At 33.8% G+C, this 11,500-nt stretch overlaps 1 protein-coding gene across 1 annotated transcript in view; it reads right to left on the reverse strand.

The window, feature by feature from the left end:
- Positions 1-8,393, reverse strand: part of LOC136039220 (uncharacterized) — a 44,332-nt gene extending 35,939 nt beyond the window's left edge. Inside the window, exons 1-2 of the mRNA XM_065722752.1 lie at positions 8,248-8,393; positions 2,764-2,927 (exon numbers count right to left, since the gene is read on the reverse strand). Coding sequence (XP_065578824.1) covers positions 2,764-2,927; positions 8,248-8,353 — 270 coding nt within the window. The 5' untranslated portion in view covers positions 8,354-8,393. The remainder of the gene's footprint in view (positions 1-2,763; positions 2,928-8,247) is intronic.
- Between the last annotated feature and the right edge of the window lie 3,107 nt (positions 8,394-11,500).

Raw genomic sequence — 11,500 nt, forward strand, 5'->3', positions numbered from 1 at the left:
GAGCGTACACTGCTGTGTTGGCCTCAGGCGGTTTGATGCTAAAATGAGTTGATTAGTACTAGTAAAGCAGCAGGATTAAAGCAGATACTCCCCTGTAAGTGACAATTAATTAGCTTTTTCTAGAATTAATTTGAGTCAAAGTCCTGTCTGTATAAACTAACTTGGGAAAATTTTGGCTGGTTGAGTAGTCTAGTTCACTTTAGGCTGTTAATGGGCTGTTGAGTTGATATTTCAAGGGCCAAAGGCATCAAGCTTAATATAGTATCAACTTTCTACACCTTTACTCTCAGTCTCTCTCTCAACTCCAGACTCTAGTCTTTACCTGAGCAAATCAAAAAGGAAGTCAAAAGCAGAAAATAAAACAAAGCTTGTTATTCATATCAAACTCATATCAAGAACTCAGAAAAAAAAAATCAATTAAAAATTAACACAACCCTCCGAAAGCAACTTCTTGCGCGGAGGTGCAGAGAGCTCTGACCAAGGCAAAATGAATGGCGAATTCAAATCACATTGTAAATTTATCCAGGATCCTTCACAATCAAATCTTTACCTGTATGAGTCATCCTTCGCCTGTATTTTAGCTGTCATTCAATTAATAGATTCTTTCCAGACGTCTCGTAATAATAGGTAGACCCAGGGTCGAAATTAAAATTAAAGGAAAACAAAATTAAGTTTATCAGATAAATAATCAGATAAAGACATTTATCTGATAAAAAAAAGGCCAACAGTCCCAACACTTCCTTTAGGCTGCTGACATTACCGGTGATACGTGTCTATTCTCTCTGTCCCCTCCTACATTTTAAACTACCTGAAAAGACAATTAACCAACAGTTTATGTTAGACTAAGGAAAGAAACATAATCGCCAAACGCTAGATAGAGCTGGTAGTTTTTCTTTTCGACACTAATGCTACTTTCCACTTTATTAAGCTTCATAGATTCCTTAATTTACTCCACCGGAACTGACCATCTTATCATCCCTTCCAAATTAGAGTCAGTTTACATGTTAGCAAATAAACTATCTAAATAGATATAATTAAAATTTAGTAAAGATTTCAATTAATTTAGCCCTTTCAATTTTAAAATCTAAGCTGAGCTTGATAAACTTAATTCAAGCTGAACTAATCTGCTGACGCGGTTTGTCTCTGCTGTTCGTTACTGGAATAAAGGTCTTCTGCCTGGAAACAAAACTGCAGAATCTATGTAGTTTCAGGGCATACAAAACTTACAAGATGAGCATCTAAACATGTTTAAAAGTTAAACTAAACTTGATTCGAAGCTGAACTTACACTTAAAAATTTAATTCAAGGCCAACAAGATTTGCTGGTGTATTTTGTCTCTGCTATTTGCAATGTCTTGCATTCCTTTAATATTAGTTTTTCCCCATGGAGTATGCCTTGTAACAAAACTTCACGATATGTGCAGCTAAAATTTTTTTTAAAAGTTTAAGCTTGACTCGAAGCTTATTTTACACTTAAAGACTTGAGTCAAACTTAACAAGGTTTGCTGGTGTATTTTGTCTCTGCTATTTGCAATATCTTGAATTTCTTTAATATTAGTTTTTCCTCATGGAGTATGCCCTGAAACAAAACTTCAGAATAAGTGCAGCTAAACATTTTCAAAAATTTAAATTAAGCTTGACTCGAAGCTTATTTTACACTTAAAAACTGAGTTCAAGCTTAACAAGGTTTTCTGGTGTATTTTGTCTCTACTATTTGCAATATCTTGAATTCCTTTAATATTAGTTTTTCCTCATAAGTATACCCTGAAACAAAACCACGATATGTGCAGCTAAAAAATTTTCTAAAAATTAAATTAAGCTTGACTCGAAGCTTATTTTACGCTTACAACTTAAGTCAAGCTTAACAATGCTTGTTGGTGTATTTTGTCTCTACTATTTGCAATATCTTGAATTCCTTTAATATTAGCTTTTCCTCATAAGTATACCCTGAAACAAAACCACGATATGTACAGCTAAAAATATTTCTAAAAGTTGAATTAAGCTTGACTCGAAGCTTATTTTACGCTTACAACTTAAGTCAAGCTTAACAATGCTTGCTGGTGTATTTTGTCTCTACTATTTGCAATATCTTGAATTCCTTTAATATTAGCTTTTCCTCATAAGTATACCCTGAAACAAAACCACGATATGTACAGCTAAAAATATTTCTAAAAGTTGAATTAAGCTTGACTCGAAGCTTATTTTACGCTTACAACTTAAGTCAAGCTTAACAATGCTTGCTGGTGTATTTTGTCTCTACTATTTGCAATATCTTGAATTCCTTTAATATTAGTTTTTCCTCATAAGTATACCCTGAAACAAAACCACGATATGTGCAGCTAAAAAATTTTCTAAAAGTTAAATTAAGCTTGACTCGAAGCTTATTTTACGCTTACAACTTAAGTCAAGCTTAACAACGTTTGCTGGTGTATTTTGTCTCTGCTATTTGCAATGTCTTGAATTCCCTTAATATTGGTTTTTCTCCGTGGAGTATGCCCTGAAACAAAATTTTACGACATGCGCAGCAAAACATGTTTAAAAGTTAAATTATGATTGATAAACGTATTCCGAGCTTAAAAAGATCTGCTGAGATATTTGATCAAGATTTTGAATTCCTGCGATTTTTTTTTTCACGGAATATGCCTTGTGGCAAAGTTTTCTGATACACATAGCTAAAAAAAAAAAATCACGTAATGCAAAACTAACCTAACCTGTGTGGGTCTGCTAAGATATAGGAACAGACCAAATGAGGATTCAAACTTACACTTGAGCAATGCACCCTTCCGCTAGTCAGAGAAGAAGGGTGTGAATTTCGCTCTTCAGGCACTGGAGACACAAAGGGCATTGATGGTACGACACATTGCTGGGGTAGATAAACGGGCTGGTAGGCTACCATACCACCAACATATGGCATACCCATGTTATTTCCTGAAAAAAGTTTATATTCTTTAAATTCCTTTTTATATTAAAAACAAAAAAATTACAATATATTGATAGTGCAGATAAACGGGCTGGAAGGCCACCATACCACCGAAATATGACATACCCATGTTATTTCCTGCAAAATTTTTATATTCTTAAGTTCCTTTTTATATTAAAAACCAAAAAAATTGCAATATATTGATAGTACAATAAAGAAGTGACAAAAAAAGGTAGAACTTGAACAAATTGCTTTAAAAAAATGATTTTTCCTTTTATTCAATTTGAAAAAGACTTTTGTCAACATTTTAGCAAAAAGTACTTGGTTCTATAGACATATGTAATTTAAATTGGATAATATTGTAAAGGCGGGCGTTTTGCAGGTTGTAAGTCTTTCCTTTTTCGCTACCTAAAACCAAATAATTCAAGAGAGGAGTTTTTACTCACTATAATAGGATATTTCGTTAATTTCCAGATTTTACTCCTTTAATGTCAAGCTCTAGGGGAGAATTTGAATAATGTACCTGTAATACAAGTAATGGAAAATTTTATCTTAATTTTCGTCTTCTAAAACCTCAGTAGCCCAATAGAAGAAATCTCTTTTCTATGTATGATCAAGAACTAGACTGTTTAGGTTTTTACCCCCTCCTCCGTACTTTAAGGGCAGATTTGACCCATCTCACATCGGGTAGTGATGCATTTTTTGGATACTAGCACCAGTTTTATCTCTCATATGTTACCCATATTCTTTGGTACAGATACCTGTACTTAATAATACTTGATAGTATTATCAAGTACACAGGCAATACTAACTTGGCCCACTTCGAACTATCTTACTTAAACGAGGCATAAGCAATCATGTTTCTATGTTTAATTAAAAACATCAAATGAGCCTTGCTAGCCGAGTGGTTGTTGCGCTGGACTTGCAATTTTACCTCTATAAGTGAAGGGATTCCGAGTCCTGTGACTCTTTAAGCTCAGGCAGAGTCGACCCAGCACCAAACGTGTACCTGGAGAAATCTGGAGTGAAACACGGTAAGCATCGGGTGATTTAATCAAGAGAAAAGATCCGAAGATCGTTCCTTGCACCAAACAGTGCATTTTCTGCTTGGAAAAAAATTCCCTCCCCAATAGATATCATCATGTTTAGAAATTTGGTTTCACTATTCAATAGCCAAAATTTTCAAACATGTATTTAATGCGTCTTGGTCTTGGACCATAGAATTTAAATCCCAATAAGCATATTCCTTACTTGCCATTTTTATATTTTGATATGTATGCCACATACCACCAGGCTTTACGTTCAGGTTCCACATACGCCTTGAAACATTTTTTATATACCTTTGGGCTTAAAAATTATCATATAGTTTCTATTAGAGGTTTATCTTCATAATTTCATATTTAGAAGAATTTCAGCCTAAACTGAAATTCTGGACAAAATTTGGCAATTATATTTATCCTTTCAAATATGAGGATCATTCAAAAATTGACTAGACAAACTGTTGTATCTCAGAAACAATTTGTTTGATCATTGCTAAACTTTGGCAAATTCAAAGTACAGTCCAGGGGCGTCAAATGGAGTGAGGCAGGGGGCCATTTGCCCCCAGAATATCCCCTGCATCAAAAAAGTATTTTTGGTATTTTCATTGAAAAAGCTCTCCCTGGAATTTTAATTGAAAAACTGAAAAAAAAACAAAGGCAGAGTTACCCTCCCCCTAAATTGGAAAAATTCGCCACTCCTCCCTAGGTTTCTGTGAACTGACAACACTGGCACAGTTTCCAGCAATATTTATAGACTTCACCCACTATTATTCAAACTCATGTATACCTCTGGCATAGTATTCTTCAGATGAACTTTGAAGCAACTTTTGCAACTGATTTTTAGCGTCTCCATGTTTCCTGCGTACTTTCCTTCGTAGATCACAATGTTTCCTCCGTAGAGCCTCTTTAAGATGTCACAAAAAATGTTATTTTGAAGGGAGAAGTTAGGATTTTAACAGGGATTCGGAAGGATCCCCTAACCCATTTTTTGGTACTGTTTCTTGATTTGGCAATGTCAAATCTGCAGATTCACTGTCATAAAACAAGATCACAGCTTTAGTCAAGAGTCCATGGCATTTCGTCGAAACGGCGGGGTTTAATTTGCTCGTAAGCATACCCCTGTGATACTGGATTATATATATATATATATATATATATATATATATATATATATATATATATATATATATATATATTGATACTGTGACCATGACTTGAGGCGTGCATTTCCAAAAATATCAGATAAGATACACCAGATTTTAGGAACCGATCAAGCTACTGCTACTAACAACTCACTGCAGCACATAGCTGCCTGAATCCAAAACAGCTACGCACACTTCTCCTCCATCCCAATCAACAGCCAAATTGTGGCTATCACGCCTAAACATCAAACCTCACACAACAACACTTCTGAGGTAATTGTCAAACCGTTTTAAAGGTTTTTCTCAAAGGGAGAATCTTAAGGATATACATGTACAATGACATCTTCATCTTTCTGATCTACATTCCGTTGGTGATCAGCCCAATGAGCACAGCTTATCCAACACTTTTCGGGAGTGTTTTGTGAGTGTTTGTAAGTGTTTCACTCACTACCAAAGAGTGAATGTGTGATGTACGATCTTTGAAAATGTGAGCAACGTTAATCTGCTTATAAGCTAACGCAGTCTATTCCAAAACCAAGTTCATGAAAACTGTACTGATAAACTGATGTGGATATTCCAGTTTCTTCCTTTCTTCCCAGCTTTCCACTGGAATATAATTAGTCCCAGAGGAACAAACTTCGCTAAGTGAAAAGAAAACGTTTTTTCTACTTTAATTATATTTTATTAGGTAAGCAGTTTTGCATATTTATACCGATAAATTATTCTAAACTAAATCTTAATTTGCTTTTAAAAATATTTAGTGTAGACACTAATCTTCAGCAGCATTTATTATTATTCCAAGTATTTTGACTTCCTTTCATATGAAAAATGCTAGAAAAATTTGAATAAAATTAAAATTGCAATGAAAAATTCAACTACTAAGAGAGTCGAACCGGCGACATTCAGTATGCAAGTCCGTTGCGCTACCCAATGAACTAAGCAGGCTTGCAAACACTGATAAAGGAAACACAAAGGTAGGAACACACATAATAATGTGTCGTCATTCATATTAATTTTTTTAAATTAAGGCTCTAAATGAATTTTTCCAAAGTTGTGACGCATCTAAAACGTTTGGTAAATATTTATAGTAACTGAGCATTCAGATAGCTAAGAAACAAAATTACCTTCAAAACCAAAATTTCATCCTGAATTCAAATATGACCTTGATTTCCGTCATAAATTCAATTTTAACATAGCCTTTCTAACTTTACCCAACTATATAGCCCATCTATCTATATTATATCTATAAAAATAAGTTGTTTGTTTTTGTATTGACTGACGTCATGTTTGTGTGTCGACTGACGTCATTATAAGGATTGAGCATAATGCCGTCATGAAGTTGTTTGTCGACTCATGTCATGTTTGTAGACTGACGAAACTACAGACCGGGACACCGGGACACAAATGACGAGCGGGACATCGGGACACAGGGAATATAAATGACGACCGGGCCACTCAAAGAGAAATTACAGACTGGGACACCGGGACACAAATAAAGACCGGGACACAGGGAATATAAATGACGACCAGGGCACAGGGACACAACTACAACGGGGACGCCGGGGGGCACAGGGGGGATATATAAATGACCACCGGGACACAGGGAATGTTCGATTAGCAATCACCATCAACAAAGCTCAAGGGCAATCATTAGAATAATGAGGTATAGATCTGAATACGGATTGTTTTTCCCATGGACAATTATATGTTGCATGTTCAAAAGTTGGTAAACCTGACAATCTATTTATATACACAGACAATGGGACAGCGAAGAATGTTGTATATTCGCAAGATATAAGTATATATCGCTTTGTATATGACGTCATTATAAGATGACACTACAGACCGGGACACAAATGACGACCGGGACACAGGGAATATAGATGACGACCAGGATACACAAAGAGAAATTACAGACCGGGACACCGGGACACAAATGACGACCGGGACACAGGGACACAGGAAATATAAATGACGACCGGGACACTCAAAGAAAAATTACAGACGGGGACACCGGGACACAAATGACGACCGGGACACAGGGACACAACTACAACAGGGACGCCGGGGGGATATATAAATGACGACGGGGACACAGGGAATGTTCGATTAGCAATCACCATCAACAAAGCTCAAGGGCAATCATTAGAATAATAAGGTATAGATCTGAATACGGATTGTTTTTCCCATGGACAATTGTATGTTGCATGTTCAAGAGTCGGTAAACCTGACAATCTATTTATATGCACAATCAATGGGACAGCGAAGAATGTTGTATATTCGCAAGTTTTACGTAGTTAAAAACATAACGTAACATTACGTAGTAAATATATATATATATATATATATATATTCACAGGTGGGACACAGGGACACAACTACAATGGCGCGTAACGACTTACGCGCGAGGGGGGGGCTTGGGGGAGGGCGCGAAGCGCCCCCACCAACTAGGTATTGGGGTGTATATGATACCCAACAGCTAGTATCATATATTTATCACACATTTATTGATTCTCGATTCAGTCACCGTCGTATCAATTTACAGGTAAACCAGTTTGAATAAGATTTACATCAACAAAGGTATATAAGCCAGAACTAAATTAAGAGAAGAAGGCATTATCTTTGCGGGTCTGTAAAGGGCTTAAAATTGCGTTTGCGACGGAAGGGACTCTCATATTTGGGTTTGGGATGGAATTTTGATTCTAAAGGTACTTTTGTTTTAGTAATCGGCATACTCTGCTTTTTTTTTTTTTTTCTTTTTTTTTTCTTTTTTTTACACGGGAGGCTTGCAAAAAAAGGCAGTGCCGTTTTTGAAGAAAAATGTATATACAAATAAATACACAATTATTACTCGTTTAATAAAATAGACAAGATAATATCCTTCAGCCCCTTCCCTTTCCCATCCCTCATCCTAAATTACCTTCAAGCCCCCTATTTCCAAAGAATGCCATCAAGAGTCAAAATAAAACTACCATTCGGCTGAACAAAAAGAAAGGCATTGAAAGAAACGCTTCGAACTACACATCCTGGACCTAGACCAAAGTACAATTACACTAACCAAAAGTCAACCCTTTAGGCTACATAGATACTCTTTGTTGTCATTATAAAATCCTGGGACTAAATTTATTTAAATTAGCTTAACTTACCATTTGGCTGGACAAAAACAGGATGCATAATCTGCAACCCATTGTTATCATGTTGTTGATGGCTAACATAATAGGCAGGAACCATGGGTGGGGCCCCAGGAGGCATTGGTGCAGGCTTTGCGCTAGAATTCGGTCCGGAGCCTTGAAATCTGCTAAATTATACGTATCTATTATATATATATATATATATATATATATATATATATATATATATATATATATATATATATATATATATATATATATATATATATATATATATATATATATATATATATATATATATATATATATATATATATATATATATATATATCTATATATATAAAAATAAGTTGTCTGTGGATGGATGGATGGATGTGTCAGGTGACGTCACCTGAAAAAACTGGATCAGGTGACGTCAAAACTGAAAAAACTAAAAAAAGGCAAAAACTACAAAAAAAACTAAAAACTAATAAAAAAAATAAAAAAGCTAAAAAACTAAAAAAACTATAAAGGTAAAAACCAATAAAAAACTAAAAAAAAAACTGAAAAAACTAAAAAAAGGCAAAAACTACAAAAAAAAACTAAAAACTAATAAAAAAAGTAAAAAAGCTAAAAAACTAAAAAAACTAAAAAAAACTAAAAAAAGGTAAAAAACTAAAAAAAATAAAAAATAAAAAAAAATAAAAAAAGGAAAAAACTGAAAAATAAGCTAAAATTAAGGTAAAAACCAATAAAAAACTAAAAAGAAAAAAAGGAAAAAACTAATAAATGACGACACTCAAAGAGAAAGCGACCAGGACAAAAGGAATGTTCGATTAGCAATCAACAAAGCACCGGGACACAGGGAGTATAAATGACGACCAGGACATAAGTAAAAAAAAAAAACTATCTATATATATAAAAATAAGTTGTCTGTGGATCTGTGGATCGTGGATCAGGTGACGTCACCTGAAAAAACTGGATCAGGTGACGTCAAAACTGAAAAAACTAAAAAAAGGCAAAAACTACAAAAAAAACTAAAAACTAATAAAAAAAATAAAAAAGCTAAAAAACTAAAAAAACTAAAAAAAGGCAAAAACTACAAAAAAAACTAAAAACTAATAAAAAAGCTAAAAAACTAAAAAAACTAAAAAAAAGGCAAAAACTACAAAAAAACTAAAAACTAATAAAAAAAATAAAAAAGCTAAAAAACTAAAAAAACTAAAAAAACTAAAAAAAGGTAAAAAACTAAAAAAACTAAAAACTAAAAAAAAAACTAAAAAAGGTAAAAACTAAAAGAACTAAAAAAGAAAAAAATAAATGACGACACTCAAAGAGAAAGCGACCAGGACAAAAGGAATGTTCGATTAGCAATCAACAAAGCACCGGGACACAGGGAGTATAAATGACGACCAGGACACAAGTAAAAAAAAAAATTAACAAAACTAAAAAGAAGGTAAAAACTACAAAAAAACTAAAAAGAAAAAAAAACTAAAAACTAATAAAAAAACTAAAATAAAAAAAAAAATTAACAAAACTAAAAAGAAGGTAAAAACTACAAAAAAACTAAAAAGAAAAAAAAACTAAAAACTAATAAAAAAACTAAAAAATCTAAAAATCTAAATAAACTAAAAAAGAAAAAAAAAAGGAAAAAAATAAAGGAGAAAAACAAAACTAAAAAACGAATGTATATACAGACCGGTACACCGGGATACAAATGACGACCGGGACACAGGGAATATAAATAACGACCGGGACACAGGGACACAACTACAACGGGGACACCGGGGGAAACAGGGGGATATAAATGACGACCGGGACAAAAAAACTAAAAAGAAATAAAAACTAAAAACTAATAAAAAAAACTAAAAAATCTAAAAATCTAAATAAGCTAAAAAAGAAAAAAAAAGGAAAAAAATAAAGGAGAAAAACAAAACTAAAAAACGAATGTATACACAGACCGGGACACCGGGATACAAATGATGACCGGGACCCGGGACACAGGGAATATAAATGACGACCGGGACACAGGGACACAACTACAACGGGGACACCGGGGGAAACAGGGGGATGTAAATGACGACCGGGACACCGGGACAGGGAATGGTCGATTAGCAATCACCATCAACAAAGCTCAAGGGCAATCATTAGAATCATGAGGTATAGATCTGAATACAGATTGTTTTCCCATGGACCATTATATGTTGCATGTTCAAGAGTCGGTAAACCTGACAATCTATTTATATGCAAAGACAATGGGACAGCAAAGAATGTTGTATATTCGCAAGTTTTACGTAGTTAAAACCATATATATATATATATATCTATATTCACAGGTGGGACATAGGGACACAACTACAATGGCGCGTAACTATTATGGCGCGTAACGACTTACGCGCGCGGGGGGGCTTGGGGGGGGCGCGAAGCGCCCCCACCAACTAGGTGTTGGGGTGGCGCGAAGCGCCACCCCAACAGCTAGTATATATATATATATATATATATATAAATATATATATATATATATATATATATATTTACTTATGTACCACAATTAAAAGCTATTTTAATAGGCTGAGGAGTTGGGGGGGGGGGGGCGAAGCGCCACCCCAACAGCTAGTATATACATATATATATATATATATATATATATATATATATATATATATATATATATATATATATATATATATATATATATATATATATATATATATATTTACTTATGTACCACAATTAAAAGCTATTTTAATAGGCTGAAGAAACATAGGAAAAAAACAAAAAAAATTACTGGTTCCGTAAATAAAATAAATAAGAAAAAAATGTAAAAGAGCGACTTTTAAAGATTGATTCTTAAGCCATTGGGGGCAAAAAGTAAAACTATAGCGTCAAGAGCTGGGGAAAGCGCTCCTTATATACAAATAAATAATTTTATTTCATTTAGGATTTTCAGTTTAATGTCACCCTTCCCATTCATTTGGATTTTTGTTTAGTTTCATTTCTGTTCATTTACCACCTTATTTATTACTACCTAACATCGCGTAAACATGAAGACAGCTACCACACCCTTTGTTCTAAAGTTTAAATGTTGCATGAAAATGCTTCAAAAAATGACTAACTTGAGGGGTCACACCAGTCAAAATCAACTAGCTATCTCTCCCATATTACGTATTTTTTAGTTTGCTATTGATTAATATTTGAGGGATTTTGTCGGTCTTACTGTTATCTTTTAAAAGAGAAAGAGAATTTTAAAAGAGATTTTCTTTTTAAAGAGAAAGAATTTTTTAAAAGA

Source organism: Artemia franciscana, chromosome 19 (genome assembly GCF_032884065.1).
Source record: "Artemia franciscana chromosome 19, ASM3288406v1, whole genome shotgun sequence".
In the NCBI taxonomy this organism is placed as follows: domain Eukaryota; kingdom Metazoa; phylum Arthropoda; class Branchiopoda; order Anostraca; family Artemiidae; genus Artemia; species Artemia franciscana.